We start from the raw sequence: 27,721 nt of genomic DNA, 5'->3' as shown, positions 1-27,721 counted from the left end.
AAAAAAGGACTCACAAATTCATAATTACTCTTTTATTCCATTACCAACAGTATTACATTATGCCGAAACAATGTATATTATCTATAATATGTATATATATATATCTTCATTATGTATAATTAAGTAGTAGTAGCAGTGAGTCTTAAGTAGGCGAGTCGATAGATTTTCAAAAGTTAAACAGCATTAGGTACGCGTTGTGTTGAATTAGCCCACTCCCTCCCCCATCCCCCAATTCAAGCCCCCGCATTCCCATATTTCTCGATTAATCCATTAGTTTATTAATGTTCAATTACGATAGATTCATTTGGCATAAGTCTAATTGAATTCCTAGGACCGTTATCACCCCCACCGAAATCCCAAAATATCGATTTCGCACTTTATCCGTTAATTTTTTAATTCACCTACTTTATGTATTCTTCCTTAATTACTTTACTTGTTTATTAGTTGTTTAATAATTGATCTCATTTGTAAACACAGCAGATCGTTGATTCATTAATTGCGTAAATAATTCATCAACAAGTCCGTTGATTCGATTAATTTTTTTTTTTTACAGAAAACAATTGGAAAATGATTGTTCAGTTTATTGAACGATTGGAGGTTATTGATTGGAATCAATCGATGAAATGATTAAATCTTCGCGGAAGGAATGAGAAATTAATTGGGATTTTAAGAAGGCAGAGGTTACAGTGATAATTAAGAAGAGACTAGACAATTCCTCAGTTTTTCTCTCCCTTTCTCTTTCTCACCTCGAGATTTGTTTTGTGCTAGTTATTAATTGGTTTTTCGATTGGAGATTAATTTTTTTTCGTCTTTCCTCAACAATGATATGCATACAGGAGTGAGGCCACGAGTGTCGTCAGACTGAGATTGGAGGTGCGACGAATATCTGCCCCAGAATCGTTTCTACCTGGTTTCTTCCGTTTGCCTTTGGATTTACCGCGTCTTTTACGTGTGTATATGGCATTCGTGGAATTTGTGGGTGAGTCGACATTGCAGTAACTCATGTCACAGCAGCTTATGCAGATCTGCGAAAACATTCATTTTTTCACTTAATTAAAACAATATTCTCCCATTAACCATTTCATACTCCCACTATCCCCGATTTATCCACCAATTTCCAATTTCCAATAATCTCCAATAATAATACAATAAAATTAAATGTTCAATATTCAACACAATTGTTTTTTTTTCTCCCTCAAATTTAGACGTATCAAAAATAAAAAATGAAGTAATTCAGCTGACAAATAAGCCTGCGAGAAATCCAGGAATATAATAAAATCTAAGAAAGATAGAGAATTTTTTATCAGGACCTTTTTTCTAGACTGAAATGAGACTTACAAAAAAAGGTAATTACAAAAAGTCGCAATCCGTCTTAAATTCGCAGATATTCCAGAAGAACTAGACCCCGGCCGTTGAATTAATGCATGAAGATTAAGAGAAGGTGGAAATGGCGTTGTAAATGAAAAAAAAAAAAAGTAAGGGTCTTTTGATGGGAATACTATAAATGATGGGTCATACTCTCTGAGTGTCGACGGGCACACAACCGACCGATGCTGGCCCACACTCGGCACTGCTGGCACAACTTTTACTGACCTGCACGATAAAACAGACAAGCCTGCATTACCATCCCTTAAAAACCCAGGGATCTATTCCCCAATTGCGATTCCCTGGGATATACTCGAGTAACCCCATGACCTTTCCGCGAATTGGGTCATCGGGTATTCTCGAAATACCACTGGTGAAAATTGACGTTTCCATAATAACTGAAGTGGCTGAACCGGAGATATGAATATGGAATCTTTGATTTGATGGATTACCAGGGACTTCAATATAAAAGGTCAATGAACTTTCCCGTAATGGAATGATTTTATCCAAATCAATGGTCCCTCAAAATATAACACGTTCAGAGTCCTTCAGTGATTTGAATGCATTAAAAAATCTCATCGTGCAAATGAGATTTTTTTTTTTAATTTGAGATAATTTAGAACTCACTAGAACACTGTTGCCACGACTGTCAAGAATATGCAGCGATCGACAGAAGTCTCGGCCACCGGTGGGACAAGGGGTGTCTATAGCCCATTTATTACACATCTGTAAGAATAAAAAGGGGAAAAAATACCGGTGGAATTTTCAGATTAAAGAGAATTCCCCAAAATCCGCAGAGCGACATAAAATTTCATTTCTCAAATTCGATTTGAGTCTGATGTGACGCTGACAATTCACGAATCAATCGAAAAGTTGAATAGACATTCTCCCGCGAGTATTGGGCGTTAAAATTGGAATTTCCGGGAGACTGAGGTGAAAATCGAGGGTTTTATTATAAATTCCGGGATGCAAGTGTCGTACCGCAAATGAAACTGAGAGAAATAGTTAAGGGTGAAAATATTGGAAGTCGATTGAGAGTGGGGGGAAAATGTAATAAGGGGGGGTGGATGAATTTTCACGGGGTGGATATATTAGTTTGCTTGGGGGTTGGATGTGGCCTCTCAAAATAGAACAGGGGTATCGATAAGACGTCGTGAAATAAATCAACTGGCGGGGTTGTCTGGGCTTCACCAAAACGAGCCTTCGGGGGCTGCGGACAAGAATGGGTGAAAAGAGCCGTGGAATCGAGTGAGAGAGACTCTTCTATGTGAGGGAAGGTCTCTGGACCAACTGCGATAGGGGTATTATATACTCTAGGGTAGTGTTTAATGGAGCCGTCGATACCTGGTTATCGCTGACGTTGACGCAAGTGTAGCACGTTAGACCTGCAACAAAAAGTCAATTAACCCATTATTATTTGACCCTTTAACCCACTCATTATTCTAAGATAACAGGGACACAAAAAAATAATCCTGCTAATTAACGCCCACCGTCAATCAAATTATTATTTTATCCTGTTAAACCCTAAAATGTCACTGAATGGCTTGGAGAATGGAATTGAAAAAAAAAATGCCAAACCATCCGGATATCGACGAACGTAAAGTTTATTATTTATTGTCAACGATTTATCAAGTGACTTTGAAGAATCTGGAGAGTTAGAGATTTAATTTTCCGCTCGAAAAACATAATTTCCATAATTTGAAATGTCCCGTAATTTCTCGAAATATATTATAACTCGGTGGAAACTCGTGAAATTGTCGCATGCATCAAGTAAAATCTAAATCTCAACTCTGGAGTGCATCCAGAACTGGCAAATCTTATTAAAAAAACTTGTGGATTTATCTTGAAATTGCGTTAGGCAAAGAGGTCTAAATGGAAAGGGTCAAAACTTTAAATTGATTTATCCTGAAAATGCCGGAGTGGGGGGAAGTTTATCGATCTAATTTCCGGTATGGGTTGAGAGAGACTGGACGGTTTCCGGCCGAGTGGAATGGCTGATCCATTGAGGTAAGAGTCTCCTCAAAGATTAATGTCACCCCAATCGTCAATTTCCCACGATCTCAAAAGATAAATTAATATCCCTCCAAGTACGAAGCACCCACCATAATTTCACCGGCAGCCAGTCCAGTACTCTGGGTTAATGCATGGAGATACGCCCTCGGTCCTGGGGTTTTGCCGAGTGCCATGCATTATTAATACTAAAAGGTCGCTTCTCCAATTCAAATGGCTAGACTTTTGGCAAAGAAACATTTTGGCACATACGATCTTTTAGTTTTAAGCCTGATATCATCCATGAATTATTCATACGGACCCAATTCCGTGGACTTAACGTAAATAATTGAGTGATAACCCCCAGAGTCAGGTATTGATTATTTATTTATTAACCGGAGGGATGACGAATGAGGCCCCTCTTCAAAAATCAAAAACGAAAATATCAACTGAAGCTGCGGAATTATCGAAAAAAAAATTGCATATGAAAGTTCATGAAAAGAGCCATTCGCGAAATTTCGTGGCTTTGAAAAAAAAAAAAAGATATGGATAATTCACTCACGATATGTGTCCTCCTCGTCTGGCCTTTTCACTCCATTCTGCTTGGTTTTCAACTCGTCCCTGCCAACCTCGTTTTCCGATACGAGATTCTTGCCGCATGTGGTTTCCGCAGCTAGGAGCAGCCCTACCATAACCCACGTGATCATTCCTCACATCTCTGTAACAAAATAAATTATTGATCTTTAAACCCTCCAGAAACTGCCTAGCATCTGTTCATTCATTTCAATTTCAATCCCAGTGCCTCAACTTCACTGAATTATCAAATAAATTTCTCACACCGACTACCAAATTCTATAATTAATTGCGTTAATAATTAAATTGGAGCAATACGTGGAGTAATATTCTGGAAATGTTAATCTGGATGTTTAGAAAGCAATGACCCACGAGAGATAAAATATTAAAAAGTCATAATCAAGCGTATGTTGGTGATGGGTAATCCTGGAGTCTACTTGATCCGGATTATGATAAGTGTAGTCAGTGAGTCCTCGAAGGGTAGATTTCCGGCAAAAGCGATCGTCGTAATTCCCCAATCCTCCCCCCAGATCAGGATCCTGTGGCCTCAGCTCCATCTCTATCCAGGGTACACATCTCATCGGTCCACAGATAGATTCTAGAATTGCTTGTGGAGGCCAAAACCCAGTGAAGGAGATACTCTTGAGCCAATGGTAAACGGTTAAGAGACATTGCACTGTCCCCGGGGCCGTTTTAATCCCGGAAAATCGATGGTAAAAAAGAAAAACCCCAAAGACGAGAGAAGTGGAAAAAGTAAAAGAACATGGTGGACTATCCCCGAGAGTACGAACAGCGTCCATTTTCACAAAGAAGTAGAAATGAGAGGAAAAAATGTCGAGTGTCCGTCTCATCCCCTTCCTCTCTGTATCACTTTCCTTTCCTCCCTTTCCTCCCTTTCCTCCCTTTCCTCCCCCTCCTCCCCCTCCTCACCCTTTTTTTTTACCCTTTCACCGCCCTTTTAACGTACCTGAAAATTACTTTTCGACTTCGGTGTTATTCTCGTTGAACTTAATGACTTTAATTGAAGAGAGTGATTAAGCGGAATTTCGAGGGTTTGAAGAACGCGTCTCATTTTTTTTTTGATAATTACTATGGGCATTTTAAGAAGAAATTACTGTAACTTCATAAAATCAGTCGCGACTGGTAATGACTTTTTAATTCTTCTTCCGATACTCGCGCCCTGGGGATAACTCTTTAATATTTTCTGAGTAATTTAATCTGTACATTAATTGTTGAAGAATGCGGTGAGTGGTAAATATTTAATTGAATGTAAGTTCGTGTCCCTCGTGCACATTTCTGTTTTATATGGGTTAAACTTTCTCATTCTCTTTTACGATGTTTCTTTCAAACCCAAAACAATTTGTTGTGTCTGGGATAGCGTGAGGTGTACGTCAGTATGCGTAATTTCCCGGGAGGAATCCCATTTGCTACTCGTTGGAGAAATCATTCGACTGCACTCTAGTATTTTCTTGTGTGAAGGAGCAAAACTAGATGCTCTGCCTATTTTCAATGCACATCTTGATGTATTGAACTTTGTTCCACTTCAATGCATCTTCCCCCTTTCATTATTCACGTGGGGTAGAAATATTCTCTTATTTCGTGCAATGAGAGAATTCTTCGGATAGACATCAATAAATTCCAATGGATTCCAAAAAGGCAGAAAAAAATTACTCTCCGCAAATAAAATTCACCCACTACAGGAAAATATTTTCCTCGAGCATGTAAAGCTGTTTAAAAAATTAATTATCCATGGGTACTAAATATATTTTTTTTTCATTTGACTGGAAAATGAGTAGTTAGAGAAAATAAAATGGGTAATGCATCAGCTGAAAATAATTTGGGCTTTCTAAAAGCTTTCCAATGGCCACAGCTCGTGAATTTTTATCAAAGAAAAATATAGGAGGTAAAAATAAAGGAAGAAAATTACCACGAGTGAAAAAGAGACGGATGAAAAGACTCGGGCCAATCATTGCGCTTCGGAAAATCCACCTGGTGAGTAGAAAACGGCCAATTAAAATTACCGTTCAGTGGACCCCATCACTCCTCGCCACCTTGATCCACTGGCTTCGACATTGGAAAATGAAAATTTCTCCCTTTTTTTCCGAGTGTTCATTTTTTACCTCTCCTTTTTCTCCATTCTTTCTCGATCCCTGAGGTGTTATTTCAGCCTGGGAACTATTTTTTTTTTTATCAGTCTCTCTCATTTTTTTTTCTCACTGCACATTCCCTCAATTTTTCCTCTCTTCCTCTGCCTTTCTGACAACCATTAGCACACACATCCGAACTTGCACCCGACCTTTTCCAAATGAGAAGGAAAAAAGGGAGACATTTTTTATTTTTCCATTTTTTTTTCTTGCAAAAATCTGCTCCGGTCGTACGAGAAAAGTATTTCGAGAAGTTGTGAATTTTCTTCGCTCATCTCGCCCGGAAAATTCAATCCAAATAAATCGTATTCCTCGCATTACAAATCTCCTCTTTCGATTCAGAGAAATTCATTCAAATGGAATTCCTCGATACACCCAGAGCTCCCGATTTCGTATAAATTAACTCGAGAACTATAAAAGAGAAATTCCGTGGAAATTTTTACAGACGATTTATTTGAGAAACAAATGGTCTCACTGAATTGTGCACCATAAATTTTCCGAGAGACTAGAGAAAAATACCATTTCAATTCGTTGAGAATTGAAAAAAAATTCTCTCATTACTCTCCAAGATGATTATCCGCGATAATCCAGCCGCTGAAGAGGTGCATTCTCATTTTTCCCCCCTGAAATGAATCCCGCAAATACATTTAAAAAAAAAAAAAGAAGATATTTAATCACAAAGCCAGATTATCGTTATTCCCGATAGAACTGTCAAAAGCGTAAAAACTGCTTTAATCCCCTTAATTAAATATTTCACCCCTAGAAAACATATCTCCCTCGAAAAAACGACTGATTAAAATGTAGTTATTAATTAAACCCGGCAGTAATGATATTTATTTTATCATCCTAATGGCAATCTTGGGTTTCTTCCCTATACGTTTCAGCTGAGAGTGCATCCCTCCGAATAATTCGCAAAATCCCTTGCTCTTGGCACCTTAAAACCCTCTGTTTTCTCATATATATTTTCCATTTTCCATTTTCCATTTTCCGTTAAAAGGTTCGCCGTAATGATAATTCCAAGAAAGTACAAACTACCGTTAAAAAAATTATCAAAAAAATTGGGATAAATTGAATTATCAATACAATCAATAATTATTTTTCCAATAGTAAGAAAAATAATTACCTTTACCAATAAAATTAATTCAGTAGCAATATCTTTCGTCAGTCCATAATCCAGAAGATATAACAAATACAATTGAGGGGGGAAATTTATCGCCGAAATAAAACTAGTGTGGATGAAATAAATAGGAGCATTCTGTCTTATCTATTTTGACAAATGTAACCACTTGTTTTGTTTCAATGAGTGCAATAAAAAAAAATGGCAAACAATTCACCTCATGGTCGTTAGCCATTCGATGCCTCTTACTTTTGTAGTGAAACTTGAAGGGACTGTTCTTTTCCTCTAGACTATCTTTTATGTTCTCTATCTCTTCTCCGTGAATTGCGTGTCCCATTGAGTCCAAAGCGTGTAAAGCAGACGTTCTACTGGGGATGGAATGGAGAGTGAAGAAAAGATGAGGTGAATGAGGGAGAGGATAAAAGCAAATTCATATTTCCTTTTTTGCCTTCGGTGGCTTTTTTTTTCCGTCATTCACTCTTTCCTTCGCATCTCCTGTAATGATTCCTCTAAAAAAATACTACTATCCATTTCTCTCCACACTAGGCTATTTTCCTCGATAAGTCCTTTTCCCTCATTTTCCTAATTTTTGTCATTACTGGGATAATTGGGTCGATGGATAATTTTTGTTCACTCGCTGTTGCTCGTCTCGAAAATGATAAATGCTTGGTTTTATTCAATCCGCCATTGTGAAAAATTCATAATTTTTAATGTGGAATTGAACGAGTAATTTTCTATTTCGTACGTCAACGTAACAATGGTCGACAGTTCTTTGTGAATATCGTGGGAAAGTGGTAGATTATGAATTTTTTAACGTATCGTTTGATATTTCGGGTAGAATTAATTCCATACTCTGCACAATTGAAAATTTGACAAAGCTGAAATTTTATAAAGCTAAAACCGGAAGAGCTGAAGATTCATCCACCGCACAGAAAGAGAAATTCAATAAAAAATTGTGGATAGCAACAAAAATTTTTACCTTCCCCAAAAAATCTACATCTCGGAATGACGCCAACTATTTCTCTATTATCCCTGAGCATTTTCCTTCGCGTATCGATTTGAAAAAAAAAAAGTGGCTGATGATCTTTGAAAGGTATCCCGCGGAAATAAAATATGGGTTAATTAATTCCCTCGAATCCACCCCACATTTTCTTCACTCGGCCGCTCATAAAAATTTCACACCGCGGAGAAATATCCGTGCTTCATTTTTCCTCAATAAAAATTTACGACGCGAATGAATCATTGAGAATAAAAAGTCCGAACACGGGATTATTCCCAGAGGTGGGAGTATGGACTAGGGCAAAAAGAGCCGAAGAAAATTCAATAATTCGTCCAGAAATTTCTTCGGCTGCCTCATTTTTACCTCGGAGATGGGGTTGCATTATCCTCTGAGGGCTGCAAACACAGAGCTTTGACAAATGACTGTCTACCCTTTCTGGGGTGCTGTTTTTCTTTTTATTTTTATTTTCTTCTACCCCCTCATCACAAACACTGTTTTGCCTTTTCCCGGAATACACGGCTGGCGCCCCCTATTGAGGCCATTGAGTAATCAGCCTAACCAAGCGCCAGAAAGGGTTGCCTAGGGTCGTTGAAAAAGGCATATGAAAAAAAAAAAAAAAAACAAAAAGAAGGAAAAAAAAAGCGGATACCATTGCTGGGGATGTTTTCACGGAGCACTCATGCCAGCGTATATTGGGAGCTTTATTCCCGTTATTCGCGAAATCCGTGTGGAGATTCTTCGGGTCAAGGATGTGGAACGGATAGGCTTGAGGACAATGCATGTTTCATTTTTTCGCCTGAATTTTTTGCCGAGTAAGAGAATGACGAGTGAAGATGAGGAAATCGTCGATCGTGTAACGAATAACTCGCCACTGACTAGAAATTCATTGAGATTTTATGATAATTCGGGTGAACCTATTTTTATCGAGTAACCCTCGGAAAATGATAGGAAAGAATGAAAAACCTGCGAGAATCTCCGAATAAAAAGAGATAAAAATACCGGGGTATATATTACTCAGGCCAAAGTTCCAAGTAAAAGCCTTGACGGGAGTTAAAATAGGAAAGACAGAGGGTTGAAATAATGGTATAGGGTTCGGTGAAAACTTTCCCGAGATCCCGAAGGGGAGTGTTAGGTCATATATACGAGTGAAAACGCGTCGACTCATTCAATATAGATATGTAGCACATGTCGGGATGTGCAAAAAATTCCCGCCCTCCATTACCCAGAGTTTCATCCCATTTTTTAGATTTTTTTTTTCTCTCTCATTGACATGGAAATTTTCCACCATTCTTCCACACCGATAACACCAATTTGACATACACCCCTCTGCACCCCTTCACACCCCTTCGCACTCGCCAATTTTCAACACCCCCAAAATTTCACCCACTGACTACCGAATTTTATTACTACCCCCACGTCAGGGGGTGAAATTAAGAGCCCAACAATCTGATAGTTCATTGTCGAAATTTTCACTCGAAATTCAATAATAAAATAATAAAAAATAAACAATAGTTTGTTACTGCATTGTCAAGGCTCAATTTATTTTTGGCTATCCCGAATATCGGCTTATCGATAGCCAACTGGAACTGTAGATTTGTTGATATGTCCATTTGTAAAATATTGGGATATTTCCAGAATATTTTCGATCGGATAAAACCCCCGGCAACGATCAAAAGACAAATTTTCCACCCAAGGGGGTGAACTACCCTCTTTTACATCCATTAATACCCATCCTCATTCCACGGGGGAGAAATTAAACAAAATATTTACCGAATTATAAAAATATTGAGGTTGGCGTGCGAGTATTTGAAGTAGAGCGATGGAAGAGTAACGAGAAAAAATTATTTTCTCAGAAATTAAGAATAGAAAAAGTGGCAGTGGAAATTTTCTCAACGCCATAACCTTATACTCAAGCTTGATTGTTGACGCCGGGGGTAGTTGAAACCCCTTCACCCCCTGGAAACCGTGTTAGCTACAGTTGGTAGCACAAAAGTCTCTCTATCTCGATGTGGTAGGATTAAAAGGCCTCGCGGCTACTTTGAATTTACTTTTTTTTTTTCAACCCCCTATTTCCATCCTCTCGCCCCATTTTCTTCTATTTTCCACGGAGAAAATCCATCGCTTGTCGTCGCCCGGAACTACCCCTGTCGCCCTCCCCGAGGGCTAGGCATCGTACCTAAATGATATAGACTCTCATTCTCTCGGTGCCATCCACCGGTATACTCCGGGAAAAGTCGTTTCAGACTAAGCTAACTAGGTTTAATTAATCCAAAAGAGTGCACGTGAGAGGATGAGAGGGGTTGATGAGGGTTAAGCTTACCACTTTTCCATTTACCGGATATTTCAAGCCCGTTCCCTCCCCCTCGTCATTTTACCGAGGAGTAACCTATACGCGTACACATGTACCAACAGACCATAGATTTTTTTTCTCCAGTTAAAATTTATGCAGTTATGAAATATGCATATAGTCGACCTCATAAAGCACGGAGATACTATTTCCTCGGCGCATAAACACAGTGAAGAGAAAAAATGGCGATAAAAGTCTGGAGATTTGTTGAATAAAAGAGGCACTACGGCGGGGGGAAAATGATTTTTTGAATTATTTTTGCGTGATTACTTCAGTCACTGGCGCGTGACAATGAAAAATTTTCTTTGTCCCCGGATGGAGGTGTTATTCCGGACCAGAGGGCACTACCGGCGTCTTCCCGCGAAACGTCACCAGCACGCGGTGAAATAGTTCGTCGAACTGAGACTCGCCAGCACATCCTACCTGATTAATTCTTAATGATTAATCCCCTACTCTGGAGGAATACCGCAAACCCGTGCTCAGCAGGAGCTAAACGAAGTTGAAACGAGTTCACCCCAATCCATTTTTGTCCCTCATCAATGATTCATCGAGTCGGAACCATCAACTCACAGCGGACTATACCCGGAACAACGGCTTCAGTACAACAGCTAACGTCCGAGGTCACCGCATCTTCATTATGCACGCATTTTTTCATAATTAATACGCGGTAAACGAAAGCCGCAGAATTCTTCCTGCCTTTTATTTTTTTTTATCTGCAAAATCTTCAAATGAACTACAATAGACTGTGGATCATCGAATTTTGAAAATTCGACCATATGAAACTGCCTGCCATCACACACTCCCTGCGATCGTAAACTGAATTTTTTTTTCATAGGAAAATTTGAATGCGAGAGAAATTTATTTTTCGGCTTTATCCTGCCCGGAATTCAATTGCTCACCGGACGAAACAAAGGATTGTTTACACCTTATAGCCTGGGGGTATTAGACTGGGGGAACCTTAAAATACGAGAAATTGAGAGGAGGGGCGAGTATAATGGAATTCCCCTGTAAAGCAATCTCTTTACTCGGTTTTATCAAATCAATTCGACCAAAAGTCTTCGAATAACCGAATAAATATGTTGTACACAACACACGACACAGCGTAACTAATAAAAAAAAAAGTCCCTTCAACGTTTTAAGAAAGTTTTTTTTTTTATTATACAAAGTAGAAACTCTGTTACGGCAGAGTTTTGTTGTATTCGTTGGTGAAGGTGGGGAAGATTGGGGTGGTGTATCCGCTCGTATATTTTGCAGCGGATTTTCCGGGATCCGGTCCAGGAGGGGATGGGAAGAGTTTGGGGGATGAGGAGGAAAGGGGGCGGAAGAAACGGCCGGGGTTAGGGTTTTCTTTTCTAAAAGAAGAAGACGCGTATACCCTTTAGTGGTCCCGAGTTTAAAATAACGTTATTTGATTTAGCGGACCGATAGTCAAGCGCAGGTACAACTTCCGCTGAATGGTCGATGGAAAAACCAGGGGAAATTAAATTAAACGTATGGAGAGGGAGAGGTAATTTGAAAATACGCGCAACGCCACCTGAAGCGGAATAACGTCTGCATTTAACGTGAGGGAAATTTTCTTATTATAATGCATGAGTGAAGTAATTACATCGTAATTATTTGGATGATGGAGGTATCTTTTGATGTCGACTCCTCAACCAACAAATCACCACCTGAGATTGGCTCAAAAACACCTACGAGTTTCGAGATTGTCGTATTTTCAATTCTTCGACAGAAAGTTGGCGGGATTGTCGTTGAGAAAACAGAATCTGTGTCAGAACCCTCCCGGTAGTCACTTCCACATTGTAAACCCGTCAGATTCACAACTGCTTGGCGGAAAAACCCTCGAGAAAAACTAATGGAAAACGAGAAGAAGAGGAGGATGATTTATATTGCCCGACGAAGAATGCATTCCTGAGTACATCGGCATGTGTCCACAAATGCATCTTAGACATGGTGGTATTACACTACATCTACCTTCCTAAAATGCATGGAGACTGCTTGTGCCACCTCACTCTGCACGTACGTACGATGGATTGAGTGTACTCGTGTGCATTCAACCGGGCAGGTGCGGGATAGCACGTCTACATACTGGGTGTACGCGCAAGACGAAAGTAATTGCAGGTTAGGGGGCAAATTTTGGGTTTCATCAGTTGAATTTTTTATGAGGGCTGACGAGAAAATAGTGTGGTATATTGATGATGGGAATTTGACTCGACAAGGATCGAGATTCCAACGTCATATCACACTGTGTTCATGTGTCAACTTATGGCACCTCGAGGAGGGTTCGTAAACTTTTCAACGGTTTTGTTTGAAAACTTATTGGCTAACACCTGACATTATCACCTTGGAAATAAACTCAAATTGAAGGACGTCTATCAACTTTTACGCGTGGACTACGCGAAAATCTAGGTTACCAGGATAGTCATGTTTCTGTTGAAACGTAAAAGGATTCTGATGTGCAAACATTTCGGATCCTAAAGTTTAATTATCATTCTAGCCGTGGAAATATGCTAACACCTGATCATTTCTCACAAATGAGTTGATGATGTCGGCTATTCCGTGCCACCCAGTATTCCCCAAAGTGCTGCATCTTATGCACACGTGGACGTTACATATTATATTAAGCATGAACTCACTTCTCCAGCAACAGAGGGGATGCACATGCAGAACCTCATGTACAAGCAGATGAAATTTATGGGGGACTATATCTGCAGGCCGCACTGCGCCCACCTTTTGCGCACCTACACACATACTGAGGTCTAAACTCAAATGCTTCTAGTCGTCAGTGCCTCAAGGGGAATGGAAATATACATATATCCCTGGGATATATCCCCATATCTACATATCGCCTGTTTCATTTTCCCACCCCCTTGTCCCCCCGCCCCTTGACTCTGTTGGGGGTAAGGAGGAGTAGACGAGCGTGTGCACATCGAGTGAAATCCCAACCTCCCTCTCTTCACCCTTCATTTCATATATTTCCAATGGTACATGCACATAACAGCCGTCTACTTTTTTTCTTTCGGCTTTTCTACATCTTCTTATTCGAGTCTATAAACCTTCCATACCCGTCCAACTTCAGGGGTTATGAGGTGTCGTTCAAGATCTGTTAAAGCTTTTACAGTTCAAAGGGCATATTTCATGAGGGTCCCATCGGTATTAAAGTTTTAGCTTTTGGTGAGATGAATTTTACAATTTCTTTTGGAAAGAATTTTTAATATAGTCGGACCCTCAAACTTTTAGGTTTCTCAAGGATAATGGTTTTCATAATTGTTTCACAGCTCCGGTTGGCCGCCTCAACATTCATTTATCCCGGTGAAAATTTTACAACTCAAGTTTCGAATATCATGTCTAACTATTCACGTATTATTTTCGTTATGTGCGGGATTATACACGGTTTCATTAGAAACTTGGGGGAAAGTTGGGAGGGAAAACCCACGCTCATCTCTTATACCAGTCGCATGCAATTCAAAGTTAAAGATGAAAAATCGTTTTTTATGCCTGAAAATTAGCATAACTTTAAATATTGTTTATGAAGTATCGCTCTTTAAATTTGTCTTTTCAAAAAATGTCCAAACCTCACGCCACCTCGAGCTTCGACCCAGCGACAAGAAAAATTACTTCACTTAATCGCAATTATTAATGTGGAAAATTTAGTTAAATGGTATATATGCGTACAGCGTACATACTAAGTTTCCGAGATAAACGGAGAAACTTTGTACCGTCTTTAATGAATATAAAGCCCCCAGCAGGAAGGCTATCTTGATGCCCCTGATCCTCTCGAACTGATTCGATTTATTTTATCGTAGAACTTTATTTTCATTAACTATATAAAAACTCGTTAACTAGGACCGAGGTCAACTGCATGTTTTTGAGGGATAAAAATGATGAATATTCCGGACGTCCAGGTACTTTCACGTGAAGTGATGTATTACTTTGAAAAAAAAAAATTCCAAATACTTTTTTCAAGCGCTCATCCACAGACAATGTAGTTCACCGAATAACATGTGAATACCCTTTGAACCTTTCTACACCTCTCTGTTTATTTTTTATTAATTTAATACGTGTCCAGTGGTTTACAACGTGAATTCTCATCACTTCATAACCAGACCACCGAGCCGGCAAGAGTGGTGTAAATTAAAGTTTGGAAATTTTGAAATAACGGAGAGATATGGAATTTAGACATGATTGTGAATTTCCCTCCCAGTTGATGTGGTCTGTTAAATTTTGATGGGTTTCGTCTAAAATTCTCGCGATTTGTCTCTAACATCGTTAGTTTGAAAATGGGCCCAAATTGAAGGAAATGGATCAACTGTTCCGCGTGGACTAATTCCAAATAAATAAAAAATACCATTTAATACCATTGATAAATTATCACTGATATTAAATTAAAACGTTAATATTCATGACATGATATCCAGAGTGCCAGAGAAGCGAGTTACATTATTTGGAATTTGTAAATGTCGGTACATTTTGTACGGTTGTAGTGTCGAAACGGTATCGGTAATGGCTCGAAATGTGGTTTATTAAACTCGATTGATACTCAATACATTTCATTAAATACAATACGACGCGTGATGCCCACCCAGAATCCACCAGGAGCCGTAAAAGCTCACGACTATTAAATTATCCATCAATTTCCAAATAATTTGTTGAATTCCACGACGATTTTCAACGAATGCGAACAAGGCTAAACCAAAACCATTTTATCCCCATTAAACTCGTTGACGGGAGTAAAGAATGATACACGTTTCAATTTTGTATACCTGCTGGCTCGAATTTCCACTCGTGTACATGCAAATTACGCAAATTCACTTCGTTCTAGAGCACTTCAGTCGCAGAATGTAAATGGGATAACGAATCTTGTTGCATAGCCGCTTATTTCCACAGATATATCCAAGAATACGCGATAAAATAATTTAGGAACACAAATAACGTAATACCACTGTATGATGATCATCAAATCCCAGAAACACTTAATTCCCAGAATTCATGAAACAACAATTTGATGCTATTCACTACCGAACAATATTAGATTTTGAAACGATCATCAATGGTACACGCCAAGCCATTTCATTACTTCTGAATTGGTGATGGTATGCACCAATTTTGTAAACTCCGCACCTCTAATTTGTACCCATGGAAATCATGTAAATTCCTATCATTTCGAGGCCCTCCAGTCACAGAATGTAAATTACGAACTTCAGCTGAATCCAACAGTTACACTACTCTAATAAATTCACCAATAAAAAAATTGTGGCCATTAATGATAGACAAGCCAACCCAAACCGCTGATGGTTCAACAAAGAATTCCATGTTTCACTTCGGTAAATCTCTATTCCACAAGCCATGTCCATGCAAATTGTCCACCCATCCTATCCTCTTCCCCTAAATTTCTAAAACACTTCGTCCCCGGCATCTAAATTGGATGGGAATTGATCCGTTTAGTGCAATAGGTGATGGAATAAAAATTGACCGCGGCAGATGGTTGTATAATGGCGTCAAATTGGAATTGCTGGGTGAAAAAAAAAAGAACGGAGAAAGGAAAAGAATTGCATGCCACAGATACGCAACGATAGTTACGTGAATTGGAAATCGAAATGTCAATGTGGACAACGCTTCGATGACCGAGGGGGTTAAACTACGATGAAAATCGTTCAAAGGCATGGAAACTAATGGTGTACACATGAGAAATAGGGAATGCCTGGAGGTGAGGGGTAAAGAGGGAGAGAATGGGATTATGTGGCTGGATGGTTTACGGGAATGAGTTGGTTACAGGGTAAAAGTGGGTGGAGTGAAGGGCGATCAACCGAGGCTAGACTCGAAACACGGCATCGATGTTCATAGCGGGGACGACTACAAATTGACTTGATACGCGTCAACTTCTCGAAAACAAGATTTTGTATTGGTGATTGGTCAAAAGAAGGGACAAAGCCTTGAAGGGCCCGTCTTGACAATATTTCCTACCGAAATTGGATCGTCAGGAAAAATTTGGCAAAATTCACTGAACCAGAATATCTCTATCCGACTGTCGCAGGATGTCTCGAATAATCTAGAGCATTCCCCAGCCCAATGTATACGTAAACAGGAGTGCGAATAACATCGTCAGTCAGTCCGTCTCCTTTATTCTGTATCTTGCAGTTGCCACGTCTCTGATATCATAATAAATACAGTCACCGAGAGGCAAAAAACCGCATCCGAGGGCATATATCAAGACTATATTTTTATGACCGAATTTCACCCGCTTCCGAATTTTTTTTCCCCTCCCTTCTCCTCTCGTTTGGAAACATGAAAAATTTATGGGGGGAGTTCTTCTAGCGAAATGCCATTTTTGGCATTGGTTATTCCTGTTATCAAGTGGAGGAGGAAATTAAAAAAGAGGGTACTCTCAAGTGCAGATATAATTCTTTGGCATTAGCAATATACGACGTTGAGTTGGCTAAACCGAAAGATCGTATCTTCAGGCGGAAAGATATGAGCTTTTGCGCAGTCAAGTGGCTTTCGGTTATAACTGATGGTTGAAGATCCTATCTACAATTCAATTAAGGACTTACGAACGTACGGTTTGAGTTAAAGCCGAAAAATTTGGGAATAACAGAGAGATATGAGACTTCGCGACGGTTATGAATTTGTCTTTCAGCGGTCGCGGTCTATAAACTTTTTATCGGTTTAGTCCGAAAATTTGAAGATCCGTCGCTGACATTATCAGCTTTTAAATCATCATGAATTGAAGGAAATCTATCAACTTTTACGCATCGACCGCGGAAAAATTAACTGTACCGTCACAAGCGATCTTCATCACAATAGCTGTTGCAAGCCGCCTAAATTGATAGATTAAAGGATTTCAAATATGCATAGCTCATCACACTCCCCTCGAAACAACCCCGAGTCAAGTTCATCACACCCCCTCGAAATCATCCCCGTGAGTTATCGATCATGCATCAACGATTCACATCTCTGTACATTATTGACGACAGATCGTAAATCACTCAGGATTTATCGACTCCCTATCACCCCATCTCTCACTTATCGCACCGCACTCCTTCCCTCCGACACATCAAAACTATCACCAATGATAACTTCTTACCACCTTTTGATTTTCACTTGGAACCTCTTAAATTCCCGATAAACCATCCACTCGACTTCTTAACTCTCCCCTCCCACCCAACCTCTCTTTCTTATCTCCTATCGATAATACATTTTGTACGTGATTCCCGACGATACACCGAGGTAAATACACCACTAGAGTATCGAACCAAAAAATAAAGATAGGAGAAAAAAAAAAAGAACCAATGAACAAAGAGACTTGCCCTTTTTTCAGAGCAAGTGAATCCCGGGAGAGACCGAGGGTTCAGCTCGAAGGTGAGGATGGAAGAGGTCACTAATGGTTGCCGGAATCGGACATGAACAAAGGATGTAAAGTCAACTGAGAAAAAGTTTGTTCCGGAAGAGCTAGTATCCGAAATAAAAAAGAGAAAGAAAATAGTGAAGAATCATTAGTAACAGCTTTTGTCTCTTATCACTCGGAATCTAACTTGTTCACTCGGAGCAAAAGGCAATGCACCTTGAAACATTCAAATTAGAAGGATAAATCTCACACGAGAAAACGAGTGAGTGGTCTCCCTCGAGGATTTACGTATAAAATAGGTATGTAAGAAGGCGGTAAGATCAACTTGGGCGTTAAATCCCTGCCATCTCACCTGAAACTGTTGTAGTTCTCTTTTACACGAACTGTATTCCCACACGGAAATTTCACCTGACTCTTTCATGAAGCTGAGAGAAAAGCGAGATACGTGGCTCAATTTTTATTTCAAACCGTCTACTGAGTCACTTCCGCAAGAGATTTCATGGGGCATTATTCAGGAGGAATTGACGGTACTTTTCATCTACAAATGCATGGGCCACTGTTTCTTCTATCATCGCTTATCTTTTTTTACTCTTTGTTTTACTTTACTTCGAGGGTACGAAGATAAATGGGAGAATGTCGGAGAGTCGTACCAGATTCATGGCATATTCAAGCAGATTTAAGATTTAATACTCGAGGTTTTTCTTTCTTATTTAAACAGTATTTTTTACCTCCGGTCTTTCAATTCCTCTATTTTCCTCCTCAAGGAAGACATATAAGAAATTCATACTTAAAGCTGTTAGAAGAAAAAATGGAACTTGCGGGACAGATGAGGGTTGTCACTGAGATTACGATTTTATTTCCCAACCTATCACCAAGTAGTTTCACCAAAATTTTATCGAAATGGAATGAAAAATCGTATCGTCACACGACGAAGCATCGCAAATTGAGTTAACACGATAGTTGTGGAAATCTTTGTCCATTGAAGCAGGGGTGGGTTAACTCTATTTTAAACTCGGCCCAGTGGCGCTCCGGTTTGTTTCCCAAGGGTTTCCGCATATAAACCCGGCAACTGCACATTCGGGATAAATGGTAACGCGATAAGTTGACGGTGGAGAGTAGCCAGGGATGGACTCGAAAAACTTTGTCGAGCGAGTGGTAAACTTGGAAAATTTTGGGGATTACAATAGTACGTGATGTATACAGAGAAACAATAAGTAGAATGAATTAGTCGTTGTGGATAAAGAGGAAGTTTATGTCGAGACATTTCTCCTTTGTCGATGAAAATTCCAGTCAGTTGGAGAACACTGAGTTAAACTATGGCATCCGATCAAATATTGTCCCAGAATCATTGATTTCTAACCCAATTTCCAAGTTTATCCTCATTATTCCGATCGAACAAGTTCAATCGTTAATTAGAAATTCAGGGACTAGGGAAAACCCTGTCAGGATTAACCGCGGACTGTGGTTACACAGGATCTATCCAAACGAGACAGCTTATTCGATGCTAGGTGGGGTAGAAATGAATACAAACTCAACACTATTCACCAAAGTGGGGACAGTTGCATCTAAAAGTGGTTAAATTGGTTTACCCGCCTAACGATACCCCAAAGACCTCGATATTCACATCACCTTGACATTTATCTGACCGTTAAATACCCCCCAGCTTGATAGAAATGGATAACAAAATGAAAAACTAAAAACATAAAGTCAATATTTACTCTCGCACGTGCCGATTGGACCGATCAAATATTTCAATCGGTAATGAACAGCCGCCTGTGTTCATTAAAAACAATCGAAAATACCTCGCATCCCCGTGAACAAATTGAATCACGAAAATCGATGAATTCATTGCCTCTCCTATTAACATTAAAAGGCTTCCGGCTAACATGAAAATCTCATTTGACCCGTCAACAGTAACCAATCCACATGGCTGACTACAACGCACGATCAATCAATCATAAAATTCCACAGCTCCGTGACTAAATTCTCGTCGCCGCGTAACCACAAAATTTCCCAAATAATTCGCCGCGTTATTTTCACCCCCAAAACTACCCCATGATTATTGCGAATAATAAAAAAAAAAAGTACTCACTTGGAATATCCCAAACGCTGTACCGACGTGTACATTTGTCCTCGAAGCGCTCACTACCTTCTCATGGTCCAGTGCTCGTGTTCCAGAGTCCTTGAACTCTCCGTCCAAATAAAATTCACTCCCCCCTAAAACCAAAAAAATTATAACAATAAGAATAAACCCATCACATCGATCATCCGAGTCCATCACATGAACTTGGCAAATTCAGAAAAAGAAAAAAAAAGTAATCATGAACAATATTTTTCCAACAAAATAGAACACATCACCGGGAGAATAATTTCGCCCACCTGCCCTGCAATATTCCTCTCTAAAACATTGAGATAAAAAAAAAAAGAGAACTGTTGAATTTTTTTTTCCTCTCTCAAACCACCTGCACTCACTCTCGCTTCGGATTACACTTGTGTGCACACACTGCAAAAGTACCACTGGTCCCGTGGTGGCAGTGCCATTCGCCTTGACTAGAATGAAAAGAGTGGGAGAGCGTGGGATTGTGAAGGGGGATGAGGGTGAGCTGGTGGGTTGGTGGGGTTGAGGTGGTTTTCTATCGGCGTAGCGTTTGGAAAAGCACGCGAGTGCCACTACAGAACAGAGCAGCTCCAGCAGCCCACGCCGTCACTTCTGATACACTTTTGGATGATGGGGAAGGTTTTGGTGGGGAGGAGGGTGAGGATGAGGGGATGAATTGGCAAGTCTACCCCTCTTGGTGGGGCTATTTGGGCGCCTGTGCCGTCCAGGGTAGCGCGCACAACTGAACGAGAACTGGGGAAACGCGTGAGGGCAGGAGAGAAGCCCCGGGAGGCCCCGCGCAAAAGCCCTCCGTTTCTGCGAGCTGGACCGAAATCCCGCGGAGATCCGTGAATTTTCATCCGGAGGGGTATAAGGTGGTCGATGTATTTGTCGCTTATTCCATCTTCCTGCCATATTATCACGATTTATTATCGTAAGGTCATTTTACATCGCCTTGACCCACTCAGGATAGGCTAACACGAATTCTTCAGGATTAAAAAATCAACCATTCACTTAACCCATACGGGATTTGAACTCGCAACCTGTCGAATGTGAGACAACGAATTCACCCACCGCGTTAAACCCCCGAACCCTTTTTTCTCTATTTCTTTTTTCATTGGGACTCGGGTTAGCTGTTCTGAGACGAGTACCGAACGTGTACTTGGCGCATGCTTTACCGTCTCTCTATCCAATAATTAACGTATTGGCTGGTGAAAAAAAAGGTAAAAGCAGTCGATAAAACTATTCAACCCCAACAAGTTTCGAATTAATTCAGAATGACCATCGCCCTTGTGAACGGTCCAAACAATGCGGCAATGTATTTCCATTCTAAAAAACTCGGTACCAACTTTTTTTTTTTGTTCAACGCCTGCGGTTTTACCCCGCCGTTAATTGGAATAGATTGTATCGTTGAACAAGGGAATGGGATGATTCTAGTGGTAAAAATGGGTAGACAATGGATTCGGTAAATATTCGAATTTACCGAATAAAGTGGTTAACTGTTTGCCACGGGCTAAGTGGTTCTCTGGGTCAATGAAAATGTACTGCTCAGGGTGGGAAATTAGGAGGTTAGGGTCATGGCACCGGAGGGTGAGATGAGGGGAATTGCTACAAGAGATATTGATCTCCGACGGCAGGTTGAAGTTCAGTCGATCACAAATTTTTATGAATCTTTTATATATTTTCTTTACCCTCCCCCAGTTTAAAGACACGTGGTAAATGTGCAAGGAGCATCTACTCTGGACTATCTCATCTGGGTAACGGTATCGATCTATATTTTTTTTTTTACTTCGCTATCCTCTTTTGGAGTCCAGGACGCAGCTCCGATGGTTGATTTTCTCACAATTTTTCTTTGTTGAGACAAAGCGCAACAACTTTGCGGCAGACAGTTTTAAACTGCTTGGATTTCTAAGAGATGCACTTGTGCGGCGGGACAATTCATTTTTCTCCGTTTGCATTAATGGCACGTTTTATATCTTTTTTTTTTTAATTTTTTATTTGTTTCGAGGTGGCAGGGAGTGAATTGAACGTTGCGATTAAAAGTTTTTGCATTACGAATTGCGAACTGAATCAATGGGGGATTGACTGGAGCTGGAGGGGATGCATAGCTCGTCGAATTCATGACGGGTGATTAATGCAGAGGTGATTACAGGGATTGTAAATTATTTGCAGTGCAAATAAAAAAAACGTCAAATGAAAAAATCAACGATTTCATCTCGAGATTTATAACTGTCGAGAGAATATTAAAGTGAAATAATTTTTCATTTTTTTTTTTCATCGGTGAAGTTTTATTTCGAGGACCGTGGAAATCCTCTTGAGCGTTGATTGGAACCTCCTCGTGGAAGCTACAGCTAAGACTCCAGGTCTTGAACTTAAGGATTGTTTTATTCCACTTTCTCAACCCTCATCGCCTGAGTAGTTGAACCGGAAAGTCGTCTCAACCATTCCCAGAATAAAAATTAATCTGACGCTTTATTTTAGTTGGCGCGGAAGACCGTTGTCTGTTCTCTCTAACGCTTTTATTTTTTCTGGTTGGCCGAGACAATTTCCTGTCCTCCACCAATTCTTCTCTCCATTTAATGAGAACCATTGGCGCTTTTTTTTTTAAAAAGCCCAGTATTTTGAGATTACCCCCACCAAAAACCTGAGGTATAAGAGGTGTACTATAATCCCTCGGGTTATCCCTGTGAAATGGATAACAATTGTTTTGTCCTTTATTTTCTCCTCCCGTCAATGAGCATTATTTTCACTCCAGGAAAAAATGAGAGTCCTCGCCCTGATGTCAATTATCGATATTGTTAATTAAATATTTTTCGGTGTGACACTCCCTCTGGTCGCGATTAATGTCATCATTGTTATCATTATGGAAACGTCGCTCGCATTCCGCATTGCGGTCTCGAAGGACCTACGTGACCTACGACCTCTATGTATCCAGTCTCCGTGCCCTCCCCTCCCACTCATTGCCCCCCCCCTCACCACCCCCAACCTCTCGCCGACCCTCCTCCCCAAGCACCCCCCGTGGCAGTGAATGGACCGACTCGAGTTACTACTCCCTCAAGAGTGCACTCACTAATTTTGATAATTAGCTAAATTATTCCCCTCGAGTATCCACGGTGGCATTAAATGAGACCAAAAAACGAAAATTAAATTGGAAAAAAAGTACGAGAAATGATGAGAAAAAACAAAAGGTATAACCGACCTGAATTATTTTTCATGGCGTTAATGGAGGATGAATCACAATTTAGTTTTGCTCCGATTGCCAGAGACAAACGCGCATGTTGTGGGGGGTAAAATTCAACCCGTGCACACATCGGAATTAGCACCAGCGCCCTCCCACGGTTATTGATTTCAAATAAAACGAAAACAAAAATGGAAATGCTCTATTTTTTTTTAACTGCTTGGGAATTTTTATCATCGATTTTTTTTTTCCCCTCGTTTTTATCGTGTGAATACGGAACAATCCGATTGCGGATGTGTCGGTTATTACTTGTAACTCCATGGGACATTTTTCGCTCGATTCTCAATAACAAGGATAATTAGATTTTCCGTGGGTGCCTTATTGTAATTTTTATTGATTAATGGATAATTTGTAAACTTTGTGTTTCAGCCAGTGAAGAGTTGTCAAGTGGTAATTGCTCTTTTTTTTTTTTTGCGGAAGAAGGGGGAAATGTCGGAGCGGTTTCTTCAGTACCGTACAAGAGATAAAAGTAAAAATGAAGTGGAGAAGAGTTTCGAGGATGAAAGAAGACAGTTATCTCGACTGTGCGTTTTCGACAAAGCACAGAGTTGTCAATTACATTAAAAAAAACAAGTAATGGAACACGCGACGTGCGACAGACTACGTGTCACGTTTTTTGGTTTTTCTTTGGAGTATTTTATTTCCTTTCGTCCTTTTGGAATTGGATGAAAAAAAATGGAAGAGTGAAGTTGCCTGGGATTTTTTTTTATATATTCTAACTGCAATGGGTCTCTGAATCAAAGTGAAAAATATTCTGGTCTTGAAGGTAGTACGCAAAGTATACTTACTCAAACCAGTATACACGAACTGCTCTCACGAGAGAGTCAAAGGAGGGATGAGGTTCACTTTGTAAACTTGTTGAAACCTCGTATACGTAACACTGGGTACCTACAACCCTGAAGGGGTTCCTCCTATCCTATCCCTCCTATTCCACCTATTCCTCCTAACCCACCCTATCCCCCCTATCCCCCCATCCGGTGAAAACTCGTCTTGTCGCTGAAAATCCGTTGACGCGAAAATCCTGTTTGTTTAGGTTCCTCCGTAAACACACGTCTCGAGACTTCAATTTTCCCACCTTTCACAACTCCTTACAAAATCATTCCTCTGCACATTTTTCACACCTATTTTCCCACCGGGTAAAAGTTATCGCACCATAAAAGATCTTCAGAAGTTAATTTAAAGGTACCAAATGGTGGAATGAGGATATTATTCTTCAACAATGAGTAAAAATAAAAAGATGACGATTTTAATGGAAAAATTGTAAATGGAATGATGAATATTTCATGAGAGTGCGAGGAGTATCGCAATTACTATGGAAATTCATTTTTTTTTTTATTTATCTCGGTACTGAGGTGGGAGAATTTTATTTTCATTAAAATGAAAATGAAGTTTTTGCTGCTAACTTGGAGAGTGAAAATACCGAATTCATTTGAGTAAAATTTAAATACTAGTTAGCTAATGTCGATAAGATCGATTTTTTTACAATTATAATACGGTAATCTGATATCGCGACCGATAAATAAGAAACCCATAAATTTTTAACGGCAATCGGTAAGGCAGAAAAAATTTTGACAAACCAATCTGATCTGGAATTTACAACTGCAAGGTGTCAGCAGCTCTGCGCGTAATTCAAATCAATCATTAGTTCCAACATGATTTTCAATTCGTAATTAATAATTACCAATCCTCAAATTGTTCAATTGATCGATTGGGATCAGAAGAATCTCGCAATGAGGGTCTCAACTCCGCAAATTAAGCCTAATGCTCCCATCACGAACGAATATCTCAATTAATCATCAACTTTCACCAATTCCCTACTGGACCCGGTGCAATCCTCAACCTCATTAACAACTACCTCCCCTGTCACTCTGTCTACACTCTTCGACAAACGACTTAAAAAAAATAAATAAATAAATAAAATTGACGGAAGTATCGATCATCCACTTGCAGGCGCTGATTAGCAACTGCAATTGGGAGAAAAACAAAATTACGCCCCCCTTTCGCTAAAATACCCAGCCATACAAAGTAGTTCGAATTCTTATATGAAGAGCCGAAGGGTCCGTCAACTCAGCGAATACCCAGGTTAGGAATTTGATCAGAAATACTTAAGGTGGCGCCCCCTTATTTTTATATAACCTTTTTACATTTCATATAATTCCATTCCTCTTTACCAACCTCTTCTCCTACCATTCTCATCCACCTGAGGCATTTAATAAATGCAACATTACTTGGGTCTCTAACTTCTTTCATCCCCATGTGCCCCCACCCAACCACCCTCTGCCCCCCCCAACCATGCCCCCCACCTGTCACCGATAATTTTTCGGCCAGCGGATGGAGAGAGAGAGAAAGCGATTCCCGAAGAATTTAAATTAGCTACTGGATATATCGAACTAGAAATTAATTGATTTATGACATCCAATCGGCGCGCATCCTCACAAAGATAGGGGGGGAAGGCAGAGGGGGGTGACGGGGGTTCTCAATATGTTATAACCCCCTTTGGGATGCCTTCCAATCGTCGGCTTTTACGGAGACACAAGAAATACATTTATTTTTGTACTTTAAGAATTTTGTTTCCCTCTTTCGCGTTGTTATGTGGCGCCATCTCGTTAAAAAAAAAATTGCACGGGCTAATGGGGAGGTTATGCGGCATTTTTCAGGTTTTGTGTGACGAGGAATTTAAAGAGGAACTCTCGGTGGTTAAATACGTGAGAAGATTTGAGGAGGAAAAAAATATTTTGGCGGTTTAGGTTGATCGGTAGGTGGAGAATCGCGTGCAGGGTAATGAGAGGAATCACTTAATAAAGACGGGAGAAGTGATCGCGTGACGAGAGTTTCGCTCTTCTCCGCGCGTACGACTTGAACATCAATATTTACGTTTGAGGAATTTGTTTTTTTTTTCCTCTTGTCGAGGTTGACGTAAACATTGATGAGAGGAGGGTATTGAGGTGGTAATTAATTTGGCGATCGGTGACGCCACTTTATGGTAATTCGGCTAATTGCGGATGGAATTTATTGGTTTTATTCCTCGGCATTGATTGAAGATTTTTTTTTTAATGATTTTGCGAGACTATCAGTCAAATAATTTTTGATATCCGTAGAAATTGTTCCCCGGGTGAAATAAAAAAGGGGTAAAAAATCTACCCCCTGAAAATGCATGAAAATTTGGTGTTTGCACTGCCATCAGGTCGCACGAAATTTCGCGGGTAGATGAATTTATTTTCACGCATGATTGGAATACTTCATCCATCAAATCGAGGTGGTGAAAATAGTGGAAAGAAAGTTGTGTCGATTTTGTAACGAACGTGTGGACTAATCGAGTCTGATTCGCTCTGGTACATGTGGGGATGAATTTTTTTATTCGGGGAAAGTTCATTTGTCACTTTCGATTGGGGATGAATTTTTTTTTTCTCTGTCTTGTGAGAAATACGAATTTTAAAATGAATGAGAGTTGACGGATGAATAAATAACCAGAGAGTCATTCGATTATTTTCACAATTAATTTGTAATTTTAACCTGAATTCAGCCCAGTTAAAAATTCTAATTAATCGTCACGCGTGAAAAAGGGTTGAATCCCGGGGGTTACACGACCCCTTGGGAAAGGATTAAAATCCAGGGATTCGCGAAGTCGCCCGGTGGTTTTACGTCGAGAAGGGATAAAAGTAAAGAGCGAGACAGAGAATAAAGGAGAATTGTAGAAAATGATAAACAGGATGGATCTTATTCAAATATGAGATTCACCGTTTTTTACTCACCCCTCAGGTTTTCCCCGGTTCAGTCTTACGTCTTCCGGTAAATGTACCTGGGTCCTGGGAACAAAAAAAAAATTTTTTTTTAGGGAGCAAATAATGTGACATTCAAAAAGTGTAAATAAGGGTAATGAAAAGGAAAAAAAATTATATCTACATTTTTTTAACGAGAAAACGATGCAAATAGATACCATTCTTTTCCTCATCAAAATATCGCATCTGCAGAATTAAAAGGGCTTTCTTGGGGGCAGTTTACCCTGTATTTTTATCACTAGGGTAATATCAGAGGTGCTTTTAATAAGGATTTTTCGTTGGAATTAATGTAGTATATATGAAATTTCGTGAGAAATGTGCGGAAAATCAATTTCCGATAAAACGACAATTGGAAAAAATTATTGATGATCACGGTTTTTTCCCCACTCCGCAAAATCCCGACTATCCATCCGGAGTCACGTTTCTGAAACGTGTTATGTGACCAGAGTGTAAAAATAAGAAAGGGAACGAGATGTAAACTCTTTATAAAACCCCACCTTTTCATAAAAATGGTGAAAAAAAAAAATCCGGAAAAATTCGACAATTCCCTAGTTCCTAATCTCAACGCAAACAGAATGATATCAAGATGGAGATTATCGTGAGACCCGAAATATTTACTTCCTGGTTATTTTTTCTCACCCCAAAAAAAAAAAATCACAGAACTCACCCCGGAGATCACAATTTTCTCAAAAGAAAAAAATCTTTTCGTTATACGTAACAACAGTT

General features: G+C 39.7%; 1 protein-coding gene and 1 long non-coding RNA gene across 7 annotated transcripts in view; one reads left to right on the top strand and one right to left on the bottom strand.

Annotated features, from left to right (window-relative positions):
• The window catches only part of LOC105265725 (uncharacterized), a 77,946-nt gene extending 59,803 nt beyond the window's left edge, over window positions 1-18,143 (top strand). The window contains exon 4 of the long non-coding RNA XR_892095.1: window positions 17,854-18,143. This is a non-coding gene — a long non-coding RNA (uncharacterized lncRNA). The remainder of the gene's footprint in view (window positions 1-17,853) is intronic.
• The window catches only part of LOC105265726 (ly6/PLAUR domain-containing protein 6B), a 53,614-nt gene continuing 25,928 nt past the window's right edge, over window positions 36-27,721 (bottom strand). Inside the window, exons 4-10 of one of the 6 annotated variants that reach the window (XM_011303382.1) lie at window positions 26,969-27,022; window positions 19,973-20,097; window positions 3,917-4,072; window positions 2,710-2,750; window positions 1,993-2,091; window positions 1,519-1,593; window positions 36-1,025 (exon numbers count right to left, since the gene is read on the bottom strand). In XM_011303382.1, the coding sequence (XP_011301684.1) occupies window positions 816-1,025; window positions 1,519-1,593; window positions 1,993-2,091; window positions 2,710-2,750; window positions 3,917-4,061 (570 nt within the window). In that variant the 5' untranslated portion in view covers window positions 4,062-4,072; window positions 19,973-20,097; window positions 26,969-27,022 and the 3' untranslated portion in view covers window positions 36-815. Of the gene's footprint in view, window positions 1,026-1,518; window positions 1,594-1,992; window positions 2,092-2,709; window positions 2,751-3,916; window positions 4,073-19,972; window positions 20,098-20,238; window positions 20,673-26,968; window positions 27,023-27,721 lie in introns of those variants that run through there. The other 5 variants (XM_011303383.1, XM_011303384.1, XM_011303386.1 and 2 more) reach the window with 5 other exon arrangements.

Source organism: Fopius arisanus, unplaced genomic scaffold (genome assembly GCF_000806365.1).
Source record: "Fopius arisanus strain USDA-PBARC FA_bdor unplaced genomic scaffold, ASM80636v1 scaffold00031, whole genome shotgun sequence".
NCBI lineage: Eukaryota > Metazoa > Arthropoda > Insecta > Hymenoptera > Braconidae > Fopius > Fopius arisanus.
Note: the sequence above shows the minus strand (reverse complement) of the source record. Positions and strands in the feature narration are given on the sequence as shown.